This window comes from Telmatherina bonti, assembly GCF_933228915.1.
Source record: "Telmatherina bonti genome assembly, chromosome: 1".
In the NCBI taxonomy this organism is placed as follows: Eukaryota; Metazoa; Chordata; class Actinopteri; order Atheriniformes; family Telmatherinidae; genus Telmatherina; species Telmatherina bonti.
The window spans coordinates 29559957-29581409 of NC_136619.1; the positions used below are offsets into that span (position 1 = coordinate 29559957).

At 38.8% G+C, this 21453-nt stretch overlaps 1 protein-coding gene across 1 annotated transcript in view; it reads left to right on the plus strand.

Annotated features, from left to right (window-relative positions):
• Positions 1–21251, plus strand: part of rasa3 (RAS p21 protein activator 3) — a 43581-nt gene extending 22330 nt beyond the window's left edge. Inside the window, exons 5-23 of the mRNA XM_079238487.1 lie at positions 3171–3247; positions 8182–8262; positions 8345–8417; positions 9131–9204; positions 9294–9398; positions 10631–10787; positions 10874–11022; positions 11417–11531; positions 11662–11736; positions 11836–11959; positions 13386–13492; positions 14666–14743; positions 14891–14968; positions 15123–15196; positions 17857–17963; positions 19988–20070; positions 20157–20469; positions 20577–20760; positions 21066–21251. Of these exons, the coding sequence (XP_079094613.1) occupies positions 3171–3247; positions 8182–8262; positions 8345–8417; positions 9131–9204; positions 9294–9398; positions 10631–10787; positions 10874–11022; positions 11417–11531; positions 11662–11736; positions 11836–11959; positions 13386–13492; positions 14666–14743; positions 14891–14968; positions 15123–15196; positions 17857–17963; positions 19988–20070; positions 20157–20469; positions 20577–20760; positions 21066–21141 (2130 nt within the window). The 3' untranslated portion in view covers positions 21142–21251. The remainder of the gene's footprint in view (positions 1–3170; positions 3248–8181; positions 8263–8344; positions 8418–9130; positions 9205–9293; positions 9399–10630; positions 10788–10873; positions 11023–11416; positions 11532–11661; positions 11737–11835; positions 11960–13385; positions 13493–14665; positions 14744–14890; positions 14969–15122; positions 15197–17856; positions 17964–19987; positions 20071–20156; positions 20470–20576; positions 20761–21065) is intronic.
• Positions 21252–21453: the final 202 nt, after the last annotated feature.

Consider the following 21453-nt stretch of genomic DNA (forward strand, 5'->3'; position numbering starts at 1 on the left):
GTACTTTATAGTTCGTTCTCTAGCACTGGATGTTATATACACAAATTTTTCTTCTCCCTCCCTGCACCAATGAACTTATACTTGATGACGAATGTGTGATGTGTACCTGATATCAGCAAGTTTCTTTTTTTCTTTGTGTATATGTACCTTTGACATTAATTTTGGAATTTTTGCATATTTGTTACAGTAAATGAGAGCAAAGATGATTCATCGATAGAAAGAACATTGTTTCAGGTTGAGTGTTATGCGTGTTTCTAGTCAAATCAAAACAGACATGCACCCCTGCATAGAGGATATACATGGAAGTATTTTTATGGAACTGTTTGCATGTTCATTTAAGAAACATCGTAGAGCCCAAACAGTGTATGTGCACCTGAAACATTGAAGCCTTCAGGGTCAAAGTCACCTGGTTTTCTGTGTCTTCACCTCCATCACAGCCTGGCTGTGATCAGGTGTGTTTAATGCTCTATCAGTCAACGGTGACAATGATAGGTTGGATCAGGAATGAGTACACCAGAGGGACATCACGTGTTAGTTGTTTTGGAGATGAATTCAAAGATGCCAGAATAAAATTGTTGGAGCATGTGCGAAGGAGGGATAGTGAATATATGAGGTTGGAAGTTCAGGTAGGAGACTTAAAGAAAGACCAAAGAGGAGATTTATGGAGATTGTGAAAGAGGACATTAAGTTAGCTGGTTAAAAAAAGGAAGATGCAGAGAATAGGGTTAGATTGAGGTAAATTATTACCTGTGGTAAATAATAATAATAATACCTAAAGGTAAAAAGCTGAAAAGGAAAAAAAAAATGTCTGTATTTACCATCTCAGCTTGCCTGCTTGACAACACTGCCGGGGCTTCTGCTGACCTTTCAAAGTCCTTTCAGGTGATCTAAATAATTAAAGGTAAATAAAACCATGCAAATTAAGAAGTAATTTTGAATTTTGTTTTTGAAGAAGACTTAACTTGTAATAATGGAAACTGTCTAGTAAATTGCATCACACCTGGCAAAGGTTAAAATAATATAATTCCCCCGACATGTCTGGTCTGAGTCTGCAAACGAGAAACTAATAACCAGATTCTTCCTGTGATTAGCTTTTGGTTTGAATATAAAGCACCCATCACTTTGCTGCAAAAGCCCAAAAGATGCTGTGCAGTCTTACAGTAAAAAGCAGTCGTGCCCTCAGCTTTGAAGTTGTTATCAGAACAGCCTTATTGACTCATTTCTAGTTTCTGCTGCAGAACAACATCCCACATAATGATGCTGCCATCACCACGTCTGACTGTGGGCATGTTATAAATGAGTTGACGCCTGATGCATCGTTTCCTCCACACATAATGCGAGAAACTGCAGCTAGATTTTTTGGTCTTTGGCCTATTAGCAGAAATGATTATTGTAAGTTGACTTGTTGTTGTTTGTTTTGTACTGATGAATGGCTTTTCTCTTTTGCCCCATTGTAAAGGGCTGATTCCAGAAGGTGCAGCACTCTCTTCATGCACAGGTTTCCGTTCTCCACAGCAAGCTTCTGGTTGTTATTAATCCTGACCACTGATTCATACTTACTCCTACAATCAAGATACTACTGATGATCATGCAGTTTTGCTGGGAGGCCAGGAAGTGCATTGGTGATTCAGACTTTTTATATTTCAAATGAAAAGAGGCTGCTGTGTTTTTAAATACCCAGATCCTGTGTGTGTGTCTGTGCTGACATATAAAAACAAACTTAGATCCAGATGACACAGACTGCAAGTGCTAAATTAGTATGAGCTGCAAATTGTGTTTTTTATTCGCTGTTCTTGTGTGTTGGAGATACAAGAAAATCAATCTTACATCTTTCCTCATGTTTCAGTGTAGCAAATAGGGAATGCCGTATTGTAGGGTTGTCAGCACTGACATCTGTGTTTGTAGCTTGTTATCACTTCAAAAAGCACCTTCCCAATATTGAGTAGGTCCTCCTTGTGCCAGTTAGGCGTGGGCCAAGAACATTTGCAGGTTTCCTGGAGTGTTTTTGTAATAGGATGTTAGCAGCAGATTGTTTGGATCCTGTGGGTTGTGCTACGTCTCAGTGGATTGGGCTTGCTACCAATCAGATTGGTATCTGGGCAGGTTTTCAAACCTAGAAGCCAGGTGAAACGCTCAGACTCTTGTTGGGATTGTTTAAACTTTAGTTTTTGAAGACTCTTCCTTGCCAGGAAGCTTAGATGAGCAATATTAATCTTGGTTGATAGTTTATAATAATATACTGTAAAAAAAAAAAAAAAAAAAAAAAAAAGATTTGTTTCATATTTGAATGAGTTTCATTTTAATCGTTTTCATTTTCATATTTAAGATTTTCTCGTAACAAAGTATGAAGAGCATTTTTTGGCACTTTCAACATATTTTTGATCTGTGTGACATGTACAATATTTTCTGTTATTCACTATTCAGCACTGTCAGTCACCCACACACAGACAGTGTGAACAGTGAGCGGTAACATCTGCAGACAGATGGGTGTGTGTAGCCCCGGAGCAGCGATCTGAAACAGAGACACATTCATCCGAAGGGCCAGGGAGAGGAAGGATGTATGAGAGAAGCAGAGTGCAGAGAGAAAGGCGAAGGAGATGGATCAAATGAAGTAGGAAGATAGAGTGTCTCTCTTCTCTTTTCAATAGAGGACACATTGTTTGGCCTGCGTGCACATGTGTGTGTCAGTACGTGTGTTTGTTCCCTGCGCTTGAATCGCCCAGAAAGAGCAATGCCTGTGAGTTTGCATACTGATGCTGTTAATTAATGGAGCTTTTCTAGACAGCTGCACCGCTACACTGTCATTATGTCATTAATCCAATCACTTCAGAGGAGAAATATCTGCAACATGACGTTCAGGCTTGCTGCTTTGTAGTGCGTCTGATGGTGGAGGATTGCCCCTCGCTCAAAATGTATATTTTTGTTTCATGTAATAACTCTCAGGTCTTCTGGACTGGGATATGATGTGCAACTTCTTTCTGTACCACTGCAAGTGTGTGATATTGATTTGCAGTATTTCTAGGATTAAGATTTGTGTAAAACAAGTTGGCAGATTTTTGATTAGGCTGCACTTTGTTGGCAAATTCAGCCAACAATAAGCTGCTATTCATCAGGAGTCTTTGTTTTCATACATAATTATTACGTGGGACTTTGTTGGTGTTTCCTCACAGGGAAAGGTGCACCTGGAGCTGCGTCTGAGTGAAGTCATCACAGACAGCGGAGTCATCAACCACAAACTGGCCACACGGTGAGCACATACGCACACACACACACACACACACACACACACACATATGCACATAATCCAAGTTTTTTTACGTCACATAATTGTACACATGACCATCCTATATTCTTTGTTATTATAGGAATTACGTGACTTCAATTTAGCAAAGTTATATGTCTGCACAAATCACATGGACACAAGAACTGCATTTGCAACCAATACAAAGTACACACTGAACACTGAAGCATTCAGTTGCACATTATATAATATTATTGAAAAAGTAGACTTTACAAAGTTACAAAAAAGCTGCAAAGTTTAAAAGTTTATAGTGTTTTGTTTTGTTGCTGTTTATTCCTTTGGATGTGTTTACATCAGTTCTTTATGAGAGCTTTTGTGAGTTTAATGATGATGAAAATGGCAAAATGTGTACTGAAAATAGTTGCTGCATTTTTTTGTGCAAGTTTATACAATAGTTTGCTTTTTATTTCAAAAGTGGTGAATGTTCATAATATTGGAGGACAAACAAGAAAACTCATAGTGTAGGGATGTAGTGGAGAAACATGGCAAATGCTAACAGACTAACAGACAGTGTTATGCTATATAAGAAAATGAAGACTTTACTTCATCAGTGGTCAAGGCAACTAGTTTGGGTTGTTTTGTTGCCATCCCAAGCATAATGCCACTAGATGAAAGAGGTTTATAAGATATTCAAAGAAGTAATCACATATATCTGATTAGGTTTAATAAATTCAGTCCAAGCTTGCTTTATTATGGTTGTGTTTTTTTTAGCTTTGTACTTTGTTATGATATGTCAGTGTATTTTGATATTCATCCATCCATCCATTCAAATTGAACAACTTTTGCCATGAAAAAGCAAACGGGGATCTTATTAGAAGGAAAGGATAGCTGATTCACATTTGTATTTAGTCTTTTCTGCTCGATTTCAGTATTGTTCCTCAGATGAATAGATGAAGAGTTGGTTCTCTTTTGCCACCACTGGCACACTGCCACATTCTCAGCATGTTACTGCTGCTCACTGCAGATCAGTGAGAAACCATTAGCAGGAATGTGTACTGCTTGCTCAACTGCATGTTTGGGCTCTTGTCCGAATGCATGTGCACAATAAGGACTCTTTCTTTTAAACATGAGGCAACAAAAACCCTTCAAGCAAATAATGTCATACTAATTTATAAAACTTGATTTAAATCAGCATTAATGTTGTTCTGACTCCAGATGCTGTTCCAGATTCCATCAAGATTTCTCTTGTTATGCTGTTAATGTCATGCTAAAGAGCAAACCTTGCATTCAAGACTGTCACGGTGGTTTTGGTGCAGAAAGCTTTATTCCACCTTTGTGGTGCATGGCTGGTTGCATAGCAATAGCTATTGACTGGCAGGAAGTCAGCTCAAGGTTTGAGGTTTGTGTTTGTTAAGTCTCTTTTTGAATATGTGAATCAAAACCCTTTGGATGAGGAAATCGCAAAAAAATCAATACAGCACCCCAAAAACATTCACCCTGCATGGTTGTACGCATATGAAATAATGATAAATTGTGTTTGATTGAATGATACACTCATAGATGGATTAATTTGTGTGACTTTATTGGTTTCCCAGCTTTTGTAGCACACAGCAGTGTGTATTCTGATGATGAGCCAGCATGGCTCCATTCCCAGAGCACAATTGTTGGTAAGGAGCTTAGAGTAGAGAGCAGGAGGTCATCTAGTCAGATTTCTCTAGAAAGACACGTGTGTGAGAGAGAAAGATGGAAGGAAAGAGCTGTGTACATTTAGGTCTACAAACCAAAGAAATCATTCACAGCCTCAGTTTTGAGTTGTGTTGGAACGCAGAGAGAAGAAACTGTTTTAACTGTCTCTGCTTATACTGATTATCTCATTTAAATTGCATGTTAAGTTTTCATCAAGTATAATCTCTGGATATCTTCAAACTGCAGCAAGGGATAATTTGGGAAAATGCAAATAAGCCAGACCCACATCTCAACAAGTGGCCTGGCTGCAGACGCTCACTCAACTGCTGATAAAGTGTTGCTAATAGTTAATAAATAAACCTTGTTCCCAACCATGATTGGATGTTGCCACATTGCAACCCTGAGACTGTTGGTATGCTGCAGCTGCAGGGCAGTAAGGCTCAACCGTGGTGCTGAATGCTTGATTAACTAAAGATGTGTCTTCCAACATATAAAAAGGCACATTAACATGGTGAAAACTCTGAGGAAGAGCACTTTCATGTGGCACCTAAATCACCTCATTTGTCTAACATTTTGTTGTCATTGTGGTGTTACCTTATAGTGAATGTTGCTGTTTACTTCAGCTCTGTTTTTTTTGTAAAGCTTTTACTGCGGTATCTGAAACTTTTTCTCGTCAAAGTAACTCATCACTGACCTCACAATGTTAGTATTAATGGAATGTAAGTAGAATATAAAAATGGAAATAAGAATTTAAGAAGGGCTAAGGCCTCTTGATTTAAACTGCACGAACCATTTGATGATCGGTAGTAATAGTTTGTATGAAATGAGTGTATGTATGTACATTTCTGATATACTGTACTTATCCTGAAAAGAAGGCAGGTTTTTAAGATTCAAATAACCAACATTATATAAAGTTTGCAGTGGCACTACTTCCATCTTCAAGAGAAAACTTAATTACAACTATATTAAATAATCTTCAGATAAAGAAATGTAATACTAAACGTACTGTGCCTTGTTTCATAATAAGTAATACATTTACTTTTGATAAGTTAGACTTATATTCAATGAATACTTAACTTATTTGGATTCAGTTAAATAAAGAGAGTACTCCTCTAATACTTGTAACTTAGTATTTAGAGTTTTCCGTCTCCACCAAACACCACAACAAACCAAATTTTATTATCGGTAACTCATGTAAGTTTTACCCAGAGACCTCTAACATAGAAAACACATCAACCACAGTTTGGTCGAGCCTCTGCAGGCAGTACCTACTGTAGCCTTGAGTTTCTGGAGATGTGTAACGCACCCTCAGATTTCATTTTTGTTTTCACACAAAAACACCACAAATGTCACTGACTCAGATGACTCCCCTTGAGGTTGAGCTTCAGTTTTCCCGCAGCTATCTCAGCAGCCAAAAACAAAGCCTCGCTGCTATTTGCAGACATTCATGTTTGCCTTCCAAGATTTGCACCCTGATATTAGAAAATATCAAAAATAATTTCTTTACCACAGATAAACTGACAAGCATTAATATGGTCGTTGGGCAAGACCATGAATGGCATCTGAGGACAAGAAGCATCCCATAACAGAAAAAAAATCCCTGTTCTCATTAGTGTAATAGTGCAGCCATAATGACAGCAACCCATAATCACATCTTCATTACATATGCAGGTTATTTGGGGTTGCAGGGAGGCTATGATGTAATTCGTTTGCTTTTTTTTTTTTTTTTTTTTTTTTTTTTTGCCTTTGAGGGAAATCCTTTTTGACAGGAAATGTGGGCGCAGAAGCACTTTAACCTAATATGAGTAATGTTGACTAAAACAAACAAGTCTGGTTCACTGCCGCTGTCAGGCATGTCAGAGCTCACAGCAGTGATGAAGGAAGGGGGGTTGTGGGTAGGCAGGACTGTAGGGCAAGCAGGGGTTATATAAACAAGCTTACTGGACAGGAAGTGCTTTGGCATTAGTGATGCTTAACCCAGCCCATTTCTTACTCCTTATTAGGGACCTGTGTGTGTATGTGCGTGTGTGGGCGTGTGTCTGCGCAGGGTGCAGGCTGTTGCATGTGTGTCGGTTCAGTTGTGGCCAGCTCTGTGATTTGCTGTGTAATTTGTCATGTGGTGTGTGACTAGTGGCGCATCACCATGACACACAGGAAGTGTTTTGTCCTGCCGGATGCTGTGTTTAGGTGCTGATCCCCTTACAGCATGATGTCATCGGGCATCAGGTCAGCCGTTACACTGATAGACATAAAACATGCTGGAAACATTATGTTAAATCAAAACCAGAATAACAGCAAGTGTGTGGGGTAAATTATCGTGTCTCTACCACATTCTTGTTGCAAAACACAACCAGCACATGGTGATAGCGTCTGTTTCTGCCATAGTTGGGCCTCACTTTTGTACAATAGGTGGAAGTGATGACCTGGCATCCATGTTTATATACTTGAAAAAGAGACATTTTCAATGCAAACTGGGACTGTATGAGAAGTTTTAAAAAAGCCTTTAGTTGCTTTTGAAGTACATATTTCTTTAGGAAGTACTGAGTGACCTTCATGACTATTTATTAATGTCTTCATGACTATTTAGACACTCTCTGGTATTGTGAATGAGCGCACTTTAATTCTCTGAAGGAAATTCTTTCTGATAAAGAAGTATGGCTTTGCATGTTTGTCCGTGTGATGAGATTTATCTGGATTATGTTTTTAGAAAATGAGCATCATCATTGTTTTACATAACACAGCTGCATTAAGGCATTTTTAATCAAGAAGACTAAGAGCCCCCTGAATAAATTCATCACAAGTGCAGAATTATCTGTTAATAACACAGTTAGGCAGGTCCTACACTCGTCTTTAAGAGGAAATACTTTATGAAAATCAAACTTCTAAGCACCCAGCTCTTTTTTAGGACGATGGCATAGATGTGGTTATCCGGAGGTTTCCTGGAAACATTTTCATTTTCCCACCATTCAAGAGGATTGACTGAGACTGTGCGTAGGGGTTGATGAAGCTCAAAGCTTTACAGCGGTGTTGGATTAGTCAATTCTCAGTGGACTTGACTGTGGTTTTGACTCTTTGTTATTAGTCACTTGATTGAAGTGTAGTGGAGTTAATAGAGCTTTAAGAGTCTTCAGAGAGAACATTCAGATTGTATTGTGCAACCCTGGTAGATCATTTTTCATGATGGTTTAACCTCTTTAGACCTGATACGAGAAGATTGTGCGATTTTTGTGTTGATACATTCCTGCTTTTTGCAGAGTGTTGGAGTGCCAAGGTCTTCCCATTGTCAATGGCCAGTGCGATCCCTACGCTGCTGTCTCCTTACTAGGTCCTTCAAGGTGAGCTTTTGTTCATGTTCAGAAATTGTTTCATGTTTATGGCGTTCGCTAAGTTTGTTTTTAACTTTTTTCCTTTCCTCAGGTCAGAAGCCAAGAAGACCAAAGTGAAGAGAAAAACCAACAACCCCCAGTTTGAGGAGGTTTTCTATTTTGAGGTAGTTTTGCATTAACTTAACTTTTAAAGACATGTTCTCATGTTGGCTATCAATTAAAATCTTGATCATTTACTTGTTTTGTTTGAAAGAGCTTCTGTCTTACTGGAGCTTTGCCATAGTGGAACTTATAAGCGCAAAGTTGCAAGCTAAGCAATTTTAACATTTAGTTAACTTGAGACACAATGAAATTCAGTTCCTTGTGGAGGGAAGTGTATAACTGAAGAAAGCGGAAACATCAGCAGTGTGAACATCAAGTTCTGAGTATTTTTCCTCTAGTAATACAGTAGATATATTGCTCTCTCTGTTTCACACTGCCCTCATTAACCCTTGTTCGCTGCAGCACTGCTCTGACATTTTTGTTGCGCTCCTCCCTCTGGCCTCCTCGCTGCAGCACCAGCAGATAGCAAGACAAGAGTATGATTGATTCAGACAACCCAAACAATCTGGCCCATTGATTTCTTACTGACAAGACCGTCTTATTTATTCCTAACTACCACATAAACACAACTGCTCACACCCTGTGGTGTATTCTGCCGAAATCTCCACTTCTATATCTCACACACATGTACAAGCACAGAGACCATCTATCATGTCATGTAACCATCCTTTTTTTTCATGCAATTATCCAAGAAATGCCAGAATGGTTCATTCAAGCAAAATATCAAATCATTTTATAGGGAACTTTTTTAACCATAATATGTTACGCGACCTAGGTTACGCGACCACTCAGCTACACAAAAAGGCAGTTTGACGTCGAGGAGGAGGATGTTGACAAACTGGCACTGAGGTGAGTTGGTTGCCGTCTTAACTGGGAAGTACAAGGCACTGCTTGAGCTTCTGCCATGTTTGAATGTCACTCATGTGGCTTGTTTTCAGGGTGGATCTGTGGAACGCGAGCAACCTCAAGTTTGGAGATGAGTTCCTTGGAGGCGTGCGAGTCCCTCTGAGGGTCCTAGGTCAAGCTGGAGTGCATGATGCCTGGTGAGAGGAGCATGATCTCAGTTTTTATTTTTATTTTTTTTCCTCGATTATAGTTGTATTATATCCTTTTGATGTAACTGTGCTGGGTTTCATGTTTGTTATCGGCAGTTTGTGTTGCCATAGCAACAGCAGAGACATCAATGTCGGACAATTTACTGCGCAACTAACCATTTTAGACCAAAAAAAGAGTTTGTTTTCCTGAAACTCTGGGTTTATTTAACTTTATTTTTTAATTTTTTTTTAAAGCTGGGGTAGGTAATCTTGCTCTGAGGCATTTGTTTTACTCTGTGTGAAGTGGTTCCTCGTCCTGATAGTAGTTTGTACATTTATAAATCATGAACAATAAGAAATATTGATAGTTTACTGTCAATCTGTAAAAACTCTGACCAATCAAAACGTTCGGGCTGAATTCAAGTTGTTCATTTTTTTTTAGTCATCTTGAACACAGACAGATAAATGCCGGTAAAAACATAACCTCCTCGACAAAGGTAAGAAAAACCTTGGATCAGGCAAGGAGCAAAACCAGAGGGGGAGGAGCCAAGACAGGGTGCCACTTTCAGATCCTGCTAGCTTCCCAACATTACCTACCCCAGCTTTAAGATCCCCATTAGGAACTGAAGCATCAGCTGCTATTCTTCCTGCGGTCCCATCTGTAGTTTATTACAAGTTGAATTATTTCCATAAATTTTTATACCATTCACACACACACACACACGGGCAAACACACACAAAGAGGACATATAACACAACAGCCCAATGCAATGAAAAACAAACAAAAAAAATAAAACGTAAAATTGATGACACTGAAGATATAGAACAAAAACATTTATAAAGATTCTAGTAATGAAAAAATGGTAATAACTTCAAGCAAATTTTTAACATTAAATAAATGTTAGTCTGTAGCTGTGAGGTTTTTTTTTTTTCTATTTAAATCAGACAAATATTTTTATTGTCTGATCAAAAAGAAACCCTTCCATGTTACATTTGACTTAATGAACTTAGTCAAGCAAATGTCAATATGAAGTTCAAAATATTACTTCTTAGTTCCTGAGATATTGTCCCCGAGATACTGTACTCAGCATATTGGGTACAGTGTGTATTACTAATCTCACTGCCAAAATTAGGAAAGCAGAGTTAACATGGAAACATCCATAAGCACTACTTTAAACAAATGTGTGTATTCTAAATTAGGAGGATGGCTGTGGTTTTGATGCCTGTCGCTTTTTTTTCAGGTACTTTTTGTTGCCCAGAGAGAACGGAGGAAAGTCTGTGAAGGTAGAAGAGCTCGGCTCTCTGCGTCTGAACATCGTTTACACCGAGGACCATGTCTTCCCCTCTGAACACTACACTCCCCTCAGAGATCTGTTGTTGCACTCTGCTAATGTTGAGGTATGTGAACATTCCCATTTGGCGTTTTGATCCCCGCAGCCTTTCGCACTTGTTAACCGTTTCACTTCCCCCTTTCCTCCGTTCAGCCCGTGTCGGCATCCGCCGCTCATATTCTGGGGGAGGTGTGTCGAGAGAAGCAGGAAGCTGCCATTCCACTTGTGCGTCTCTTTCTTCATTATGGCAAAATTGTGCCTTTTATCAGCGCCATCGCGCATGCTGAGGTCAACCGCACACAGTGAGTGACTTGTGTAAATTATCTCTGAATTCAACTCACCAACAACTTAAATAACTAATGTTGTATTTTCATGATATATATTTTTTTTTTAAACATTTAGATTATTTTAGTGGAATACATCCAAAGGATGTGGGCTTTGTAATTAATGTTAAATGATCAAATCACTAAATGACCCATAGCTGTTGAGATTCTAATGAAAGTGATGGTAGAAATCAGGTTATATGAGAATAAGAGCTCAGCTAACATTTTCATTAGACTATCAAAATTTAGTCACAGTAATAAGATTAACTTTTGATGTTCAATAAATAATTTGCTGGATTTGGAGTCACATTAAAACAAACAAGCTGCAGTTTTGATCCATTCTTGTTACAAACCACTACACCTTCTTTTGCAGGGATCCAAACACAATTTTCAGAGGAAACTCACTGACTTCTAAGTGCATTGATGAGACTATGAAACTGGCAGGGATGCACTATCTCCAAGTCACACTTAAACCGATCATAGATGAGGTGAGATATTGCAGCGACCCCTGTGCACACCTCCCCCTTTACCAGAATCTAATTCCCTCATCTATTTGTGGGGATATTTTGCTAAATCTGTAACAAATAATTCAACCAATGCTTCTTTACATTATCACAGATTTGCACAGAACACAAGTCCTGTGAAATTGACCCAGTGAAGCTGAAAGAATCCGAGAACTTGGAGACAAACAGGGTAAGAAAAAAGAGCATATGTTTATTGTTTGTTTGCATAGAAAATGTGGTGTTACCTGACACATCTGGATCTCCCTCACCAATACCCCAACCCTTTCAGGAAAACCTTCGTCAGTACGTCGACCGCATCTTCAACGTCATCACCAGCTCTGGTGTTCGCTGTCCCACTGTCATGTGTGACATCTTTTTCTCTCTGAGAGAGTCAGCTGCCACTCGTTTCCAAGGTAACTCACTGCTTGAATGGCTCAGAAGTTATGCAGGAAATCTGTTGAAAAGCAGCCGGAAATGAAGGACAGTGAGAAGCAGGATGATTAAAATGATCAAGGACACTTTTTCTGCTATTTACTGGAGACCACATCAAGGCTTTATTTGCTCTGCTGTTTGTGTCTATCCCAACACCTCTCAAGCCTTCCACACATGACCATTCAGGTTCTGTGAGTGCCAGAAATGTGAGTGCCTTAGACTGTGGTGCCTCCTGTTGGTCATTTTACACACTGACACTTACAGTCCTCGGATTAACAGATGTTTTTGTCTGATTGTTTTATTGTTTTTTCTTGGCAATGGTTTGTTGCGTCCCATCTGAAATGATTAAAACACCTATTTCTTGGTAGTAGCTATACACATCAAAAGCACATTTATGGGAAAAAGTAAATTCTACAACTAAAACCCCAAATGTATTCAATTTTGTGTCAGCTGGCAAATTGTAATGTTTTAACTTAATTCCATATTTACAAAATCAATGTTTCTACTACTACATCATGCAGTTCAGAGCAAAAATTAACAAAAAGAAAACAAAATTAGGTTCAGTTGTCTTGCAGACTGACACAGTAAAATGTTTTCATTTATAATTTAAAGGTACACTGTGCAAGAATTTCTGACGTGTAGTTGTAACGATTGGCATAGAAATGACTTCAAATGCTAAGTTCAGTGGGGAATGAACTGTGGCTGCTTTGGTAAAAATTATTATTTGTCCTTAATGCTGCTGAAACACCTTGTAGACAAAGCCATTATAGCACTTTTAAGGCTCAGAGGGTTCTCACTTCACATGCAGAGTTGTTTTTACATTCAGAAACACCATAGTAGAAATTAGGGCTGTGACAATATGCTGTGGTCCTGATTCGATTTGATATAGATTTTTTGGGTGCCAATTTGATTTAAATTGCTATTCTAACGGTTCCTCGATAATGCTGATTTTTGTAGCCTAAAAACAAAACAAAAAAAATGTACAAAACTTGTTTTGCTCATCGTTTTTCTTGATTTCAAAAAGATCAATAAAAACACTAAAAATGACACTAAAAATTTTATAATGGATTATTTTTATTCATTTGGATAAAAAAATAGCTTTTTTAACGAAAAAAAATCTATTTTAAAATTGTAAAGCGAAAATTCCCGATATTTGATATTTTGCTTCGATTTTCCCACCCCTATTAGAAATGGTGCCATGTATGTGGATCCACTGCAAGTAGATAAAAGGTTCATCATACCTGAAAAAAACTTAACGGTTGTGTTTTTAAAGTTATTTAAAAAAAAACAAATATTAGAAATTCTGTTTTTAATGATGTATTTATCTTTTTCTGTCATTGACCTTTAATTTAGTTATGAACTACACCTCTAAACAAGCACAATAAGTTTGCTTTCTATGCTTTCCAGTTGACCAAGATGTAAGATACACAGCAGTAAGCAGTTTCATCTTCCTGCGTTTCTTTGCCCCTGCCATCCTCTCACCCAACCTCTTCCACCTGCGGCCCCACCATCCAGTGAGTCTAGACACACACAGACACACAACACACAAAGCAAAATCTGCTCAACGTGTTGAAATTTTTCTTGATAGGTTTTATGTAACATGCTCTTTTACAGCAAAAGGAACATTTCAGATGTTTAGATTTCTGTTTGAGCTTCAAAGCTGAATCTTTCAGTCCATTTCTGACTTTTATATGAACTCAGAAGGCTTTTCTACAAAGTGAGATTAATGGTTTAATGAGATTTGGTGAACTGAGAGGCAACATTTTCAGGATCATAGTAATATTTTCACCTGTTGATTACCATGGTGACTGACCCCAGAGTATGGAAACAAGATATCCTACCCCAGAAATGTTAATGTTTAGAGTTTTGGATCAAACCCTTAGAAAAGATTGTCTGAAAATAAGTGCTTTCCCTAAGTCTGGTCCTCGTGTATGCCAGACTGCAAACTCAGACTAAAACCATGTTCAGTCACTTAATTTCAGGATTAAATCTCTAAAACAATGTTTCATTTTAACACTAATATGAATTTTAATTAAAAAGAAATTCAAGCTTTTTAACCAGAACTCAGTGGTGAACCAACAACTGCTGATAGAGATTCTCAGCTGAAGTATTATGTTGAATAGATATTTCTTTATTTCAGACAAAATAACACAATTTAATCAACAGGTTAAAAAAGTAGCAATTATTATAAGGTCCGAAAAGGAGCAGGATGAAGCAATGCTTCTGTATGAAGCAATGAAGCAATGCTTATGAAAGTCCAAACCTCCTGACCCATTAAAGAAGCTTTGCAGTTTGACTAAAGCAAAATGTAGATCATGCAAATATGGGAACCATGTTTTCATAAGATGAATTAGAGTTTCATGGTTCTGCATCCCTAAATTCCTTTCTGCCTACTTAAAGATGTACATTTTGTAATGTGCCAGGTGATTGGTGTATTTTGTTCCGACACCAAAAATACGCATCTGAAGATGAAAACCAGAGTTTATAAAGACAGATCAGAACCACTGCTGTACTAGTATCCATTATCCCTGAGTGCAGGTTTAGTTTTGCCAAACTACTAACGCAAAGGACATGTGACTGTGTTGTATTTCCCCTCAGGTCTTTAGAGTTACATCACTAAGAAAATGCTTTCAACATGTGCTGAGAGGAGATAAGTGTTCTTTCATATCATATCTTTGTGTCTGTAGGACCCCGCCACCTCACGAACTCTCACCCTTATCTCCAAAACGATCCAGACTCTGGGAAGTCTCTCCAAATCTAAATCTGTGAGTCTCTCTTTTGACATTTATGTGACTTTTTTTTTTTTTTTTAACCACCAGCCTGGGTTTCCTTCATTTGTGCTCTATTTTAAAGTGCTAAATTCAAACAGAACTTGCCATCCTTCAATTCTTCTTTCTGTTTTTCTCGTCAAGGCAAATTTCAAAGAGTCTTACATGGCTGCATTTTACGACTACTTCAACGAGCAGAAATACGCAGACGCTGTGAAGAATGTGAGTTTAGACACTCAGTCTAATAGTATTTTTTGCCTTGTATGTCAAATTGATTTTTTTTTTCTTTTACTGCCCGAAAAATAATGTACGAGAGTGAACAAAAGTTACCACCTTAATTATTTTGATAAATGGCATCCGTCACTTGCCTCCGCAGTTTCTGGACCTGATCTCCACCTCTGGCAAATGGGATCAGAAGAGCATTGAAACACCAATTATGCTCAAAGAAGGGTAAGGAGCCAACCTTCTGGTACTCTTGTTATTCATGAAAAGAAACAATGCAATCATAAATGTTTGGCTATAGGCAACTCTTTCATGAGCACTCCAGGGAGGTCACCTATAGGTGACATTTTAATTGTTCAGAAACGTTATGGAGCGGTTGCATAACAATCCAGTAAAATACCCAATATACTCTGACTGTTAATGTCATGGCGGTAGTATAGCTACCCAGGTAGCTTTGTTTATTTTTGTTTTTTTTAACATTGTTTTTTTTCTTGTTTTTAGGCTGTTTTTCAAGCCTGTCATGGTTATGGTGATTTTTAACATTACTGTTTCATTGAACAGACCAAAATGAGTGGCATCAGTCTTCTTATTCATCGTCACTAGACAGGGAATAAATACGTTGCTTTAAGGTGTATTTGCCTTCTCATGTGTGGCCATTCACATCTTACTGATTTTCAAAGTGAAAGGTTACAGTAAAGATATAGCAGAGTCCACTCTAACAGCACATGAGTTGTTGATTTATTGGTTTTACTAAAGAGACTGTATAGAGAAGCAGAGCTTCCAGTTCACAATAGTTGTGCCAGCGCCGCACTCATCACCATCCCCACCCTCTTTTGTCTCTGCTACCGGGCGTAGGAGTGTAAAAGTCACTATAAAGAGGGTTGATGGGAAGGGGTCAAAAGGGACGAAGGGCAGGTAAGAGCTTCTTTATGTAAAGGCTTTGCCCTTGTGAGCCCCCCACCCACCTGCTCCCTGTCCTGTGTGTGCACTGTGAAACACCCACCCCGAGAGATCCAAGCCAGGCTATTTCTCTACCACCACCATCATGCGCTACTGTAGATGCAGCTGCACTTTACTTTATATCTGGCATGTATACAAGCAACCTTTAATGGTGCTGTCTCATTGTTCTGACACTGAGTGATGGTTTACAGTCTCTGCATTCACCATGTTTGCTGTATACTGAGTGAGTAAAGTAAAGTGTTAGCCTTTAGGCTGCTTACCCAGGAGGTGTCACTGGTGCTGATGACCCGTCACGTTCCTTGCCTTGCCAGTCATGCTTGATATGACAATGATAGCAGGGGTTGTTTTCTATATAAACACCTCTAGGGTTCCATAATTGCCCACATCCTGACTCTTTGAAGCTTTGATCCAAACCGGGGCCATGTCACTGCCATACACGTAGGAGTCAGACGAAACCAGAGTCTGGAGGGGTGAAAAAGCTGTTCCTGTAGGAGATTTGATGTTTACATTCCTGGTGATTTGTATTGGTAATCTTCTCTAGTTCAGCTCGCAGAGTCTAAACTCAGGATGTCCTGCTGTGTACTTTCCCTTTGAAATGACCTTTCCAGAGGTTTGACATGTTTTAACAACAAGCAGTGTTTACTCTGCAGTACTGTCATACATTTTTACAAAGCTTAAATGTTTAGATAAAAGGATTTCATGTTTCAGTATAAGCAGCCATTGGTTTTATTTATTTCAGGTTGGTGTGTCCTTCTTTTGTATGCTCTGGATGTAATTCACCGTTATGGCTTTTGCACACAATTATCAATTTACTAGTTATTTTAAACAAAAAAAAAACCCATCTGAAAAGTGGTGTTGATGGATGTTATTAAAGTTTAAAATTAAGCAAAGACTGTAGCTAAAGATTGTATTTTGCTTACCTTCAGCTGCTGGTTGTTTCTGAATGGTTCAGTTGCCATTAAAATGTTAAAAGGCAGAAAATATTGATGCATGCCCATCTAAATCTTATTTTTTTTCAAAACATGTTTGCATGTTATTATTTAGAAAGTGGTAAAGCTGGTGCATGCTGAAAAACACTGTATTTATAGATGCTGTCAGAAAATCAAACCAAAGAGGTGCGAAGGGCTGCACCTGGTGATCTCTTTTTACTACCAGTTTAACTCAGGAATTAACTCAAACTCATGACCAGATTGGAATTAGCAACATGGGGAAAACAGCTACAGAAAACTCTCATTCAACGGCCTCACCTAGACACTAGATTCAATCTGGATCCTTCATTCTGTGAGGTGACAGCACGAACCACTACGCCATTGTGCAGCCCTGGAACCAGTCCAGTTATGCTTTTAAGAAAATACTGAAACGCTGCAGTAGTTGCTGCTTCATCAGTTTAACTTGCGCCGTCACCAGGACTCCAGAGGCATCCTTTAACGCAGCCACTGCGTGTGTGTGAAAGCATCGTTTCTAGACCTGTATGTTTAAAGCCTCTGCAAGCTTATTTTTCTATAAAGTCTTGTAGAAAAAATTAAGCCAATGTCTGTCTGGAAGGTTGGGATAAAATCTAGAATACCAGATTATAATTGGGTTAAAAGCCAATATAGGTGTGTGTATAGGTTTTACATAATAGAGAAAAACAAAAGAAATAGTACCTGCTGACCCACCTTCCTCTTAGCTCAAAGATTGAATGATGGCTGTGCGGAGGCTTTCTACAGTTACTGCTGCGATTATAACAGCACAGGAGTAGCTAAAAAAAAAAAAAAATACTGTCCACTTTCACCTAAAGCTTCTTATCTGGCCTCTTTTACATTGAGGTGATTATTTAAAAGCACTTTAGACTGGAATCTTGTGCAAGAGAAGTAAAGATCTAACTTCTATATGAAGCAAGGGCTGTTGCTATTTTCAGCGTATCTTTTTCCTTCATTTCTGCTCAGATTTATGATAAAAAGAGCACAAGGGAGAAACCGGTTTGGAATGAAGAACTTCAAGAAGAGATGGTTCCGCCTCACTAACCACGAGTTCACCTACCACAAAACCAAAGGTGAGGTCAGCGGGTTCCCCAGGATCATCTTGCAGTCGCATTACTTCCTCGTCTGTTTGTGTCTTTGTGTGTGTTTGTGTTAGAATCAGCAGGAGAGTGAGATGGTGGGGAAAAATCTGCAGAGTGGGCGTTTAGTCTGCAAACTCATCATCCGACACATGTGGAGGAAATTAAGATACTGAGCAGGCAGCATGTTTATTCATCCAAACAAGCTCAGACTAAAACATCCTCATAAGCTTATCTGAAATTCCTTAGCAGGAAGCTGGAAGCAGGATTAGTGTCTCTTGTTTGATGGAGACTGTTTTCTTGCATTGTAATCTGCCTCGCTGTTGTGATGTTTAATGAGTGTTATAGATTTTAAGTTTGTTTTGTTGTTTAGTTTACACCGTTAAAATTGTGGCTGTGATGATATGCTTTTGTCCCGATTCGATTACGATTTTTTGGTGCCGATTCGATTTAAATTAAGATTCTCACAATTCTTCGATATTGCTGATTTTTGTAGATTAGAAATAAAATTAATGTATAAAAGTTTTGATTTGCTCATCATTTTCTTGATTTCAAATAAAAAAAAAAAACAAAACAGTAGCCAGACCATCATTCTGCTGCTATCATGCCCAAGAAGACAAGTAAAAACTTCAATAAAAACAATAAAAATGACAAAAAAATTTTTTTTACAATGGATTATTTTTATTTATTTGGAAAAATAAATCAAGTTTTGAACAAAAAAATTGGTTTTAAAATTGTGAAGCAAAAAAATCCAGGTTTTTGATTCGATTGTCCACCCCTAGTTTAAATACACAAAACAAACAAAACTAGGCAAATAACTTAGAAAGAACAATAACAGAATGAACAATAGGTATAAATTAGACTACTTTACAAGGTGAGTGGACAACTAGCAGCAACAGTATTTGTTTATTTATTTTGTTCTTATTTGCTCAAACTCTCATCAACCAAATCAAGGACACTTGAGTCACTAAAAGACTTTGCAGGTGATAAAATGCGCTTTGTATAAATTTATCCTTTTGAAAATTCTGTTTTTTTTATTTTTTATTTATTTTTATTTTAAGTTAAAACTATGCCTTGGACATTTGCCTGCAGTTTCTCCAGAATGCTGTTGCATGACTTTTAACAGATCACAGAAATGATCTCATCACTTCAGGTTTACACTGGCCTTTTGTCCATTTTTGTGCAGATTTTAACCTGTTGACATCCCAGTGAGTCGTAGGCAGGATTCCTTGAGTGTTCCTGCAAGATTGCAGAAATGCCAAGGGAGTTTTCAGAGTCTTTTAACCAACTAACCAGTTGGTTACTTAACCAATTTGCTCTACATTTATAAGCCATAGCTCACAGAAATCAGCTAACTAGATGCTCCTAGTGTAGCGCAGGTTTTATGGTTGCAGTGGGGCAGTGGCTCAGATGGAGAGCCGCTTGCCTTGTGACCTGACGGTTGGCAGTTTGAATCCTGCTCCCCTACGCTAACCGTGTATGCAAAACAGGCAAAATACAGCACAATGCAAAATACGACGCAAACACAAACAGGGACAAAGTTTGTTCTTTAAGGCCGGTCTCAAGCCTGGACAAATGCAGAGGAGTATGTCAGGAAGTAAAATCCTGACATAGTAAAATCACCAAATGACCTGTGTGATGATTTGCTGTGGGAACCGTTCAGACAGACAAGCTGAAAGGGAAACAACAGTGTAGCGCAGGTTTTATTTAAAACACAAAGAGTATAGGGCTTTTGCAGTGGCAGACCCTAGACTGAACTGTGAATATTGACTTCCAAGTCAATATTCACACTTCAGAGTTGATACAGTTTTCTTATAATATTCTCCAAAACTATAAAAACACTCTTTTCTATTGCTGAACATAAATTTACAGGTATTTCAGTGAGTGCTTGATGAAGGGCTACATGAACTTGCAAAGCACTTTGATCAACCGCGTTGTTTTTAAATGTGCTAAAGAAATACATTTGACATTTGACATGTTTACCCCCCATGTCTGAGTCTGGCACTTCTTGTTTCAAGGTGAGGGAGCTCTTTACAGCATCCCTATAGAGAACATCCTGGCTGTAGAGAGGCTGGAGGAGGAGTCCTTCAAGATGAAAAATGTAAGGACATCTGCTCTCCGGTGTTTGGATCTCCAGCAAGTACTTTGATTCTCTGATTACTTATTGCCTGTTTTACTTTCCTGCAGATGTTCCAGGTTATTCAGCCAGAGCGAGCACTCTACATCCAGGCCAACAACTGCGTGGAAGCACGCGACTGGATCGACATCCTGACCAAAGTCAGCCAATGCAACCGCAAACGCCTGAGCACCTACCATCCTTCAGCCTACCTCAACGGCCACTGGCTCTGCTGCAAAGTGTCAGCAGACACAGCCCCCGGGTGTACGCCCTGCACCGGGGGACTCCCAGCAAACATCCAGCTGGATGTAGATGGAGACAGAGAAACTGAAAGAATTTATTCCCTCTACAGCACATACATGACCAAACTGATCAAGATGCAAGGTCAGACTCTGTCAGCAGCACAATTGTCTGTTTTCCACATTTAAGTTTATTTCTACTCTTTCATTTTTTGTGTCATCCCTCACTCCGCCGCCTCTTGTCACCCGCAGAGGCCTGTGGCAGTAAGTCCGTGTACGACGGGCCTGAACAGGAGGAATATTCCAGCTTTGTCATCGATGACCCTCGGGAGACCTACAAAACCCTGAAGCAGATCGTTTCAGCTGTGCAGACCTTGGAGCAGCAGCACACCAAGTACAAACGGGACAAGTTCAAGAAAACAAAGATTGGCAGCCAGTATGTGATTTGTTTATGTGTGGTTTCCGCAGACTGTTTATTATATGTTTATTATATTTACTCTGCAAATCTGGCCTTCAGCCAGAGAAGCGCAACTTCCTTTATTCAGCCAGCAGATGGAGCAGTAATACAAGAGACCCATAAATCTGAACTGTAAAATTATTTCAATTATGACTGTGAGCCATGCCCTTAATCTTTACTGCTTTCCAGTCACATCAGCTTTTGGTTCAGATTTTTGTAGCTATATTTTGATCTTTAAGCTCACCCCTTCTCACTAAATGCCATCTTTCTTTTTTGTTTTTCAGGGAGCATCCGATTGGAGATAAGAGTTTTCAGTGTTACATTCGCCAGCAGTCTGAGAGCTCCACCTATTCTATCTAGCAGTGGCCCTCTATACTTTTTCCACTTTGCCCAGAACCAGCATATCTTTCTTTACTGCAGAAAAGAATTTACCATAACACTGCACCGTGTCTAACATTGAGTTTTAAATCTTCATCTCCTTACTAAGCAAGGTAAAAAGAAAAGCAAGAGTTCCCCTGCCAAAAAAAACTTTTAAAGATTGTTCTCGAAGCAAAAATGCTGATTTAGTGACAAGTCCCACCTGATTTACAGATTTTTTTCAGTAGCAGTTTTAAGACTTGCTGCGAGACTGAAAGAGCTGTGTTGTGTAGATTGACTTTTTCTCGCAGTGTG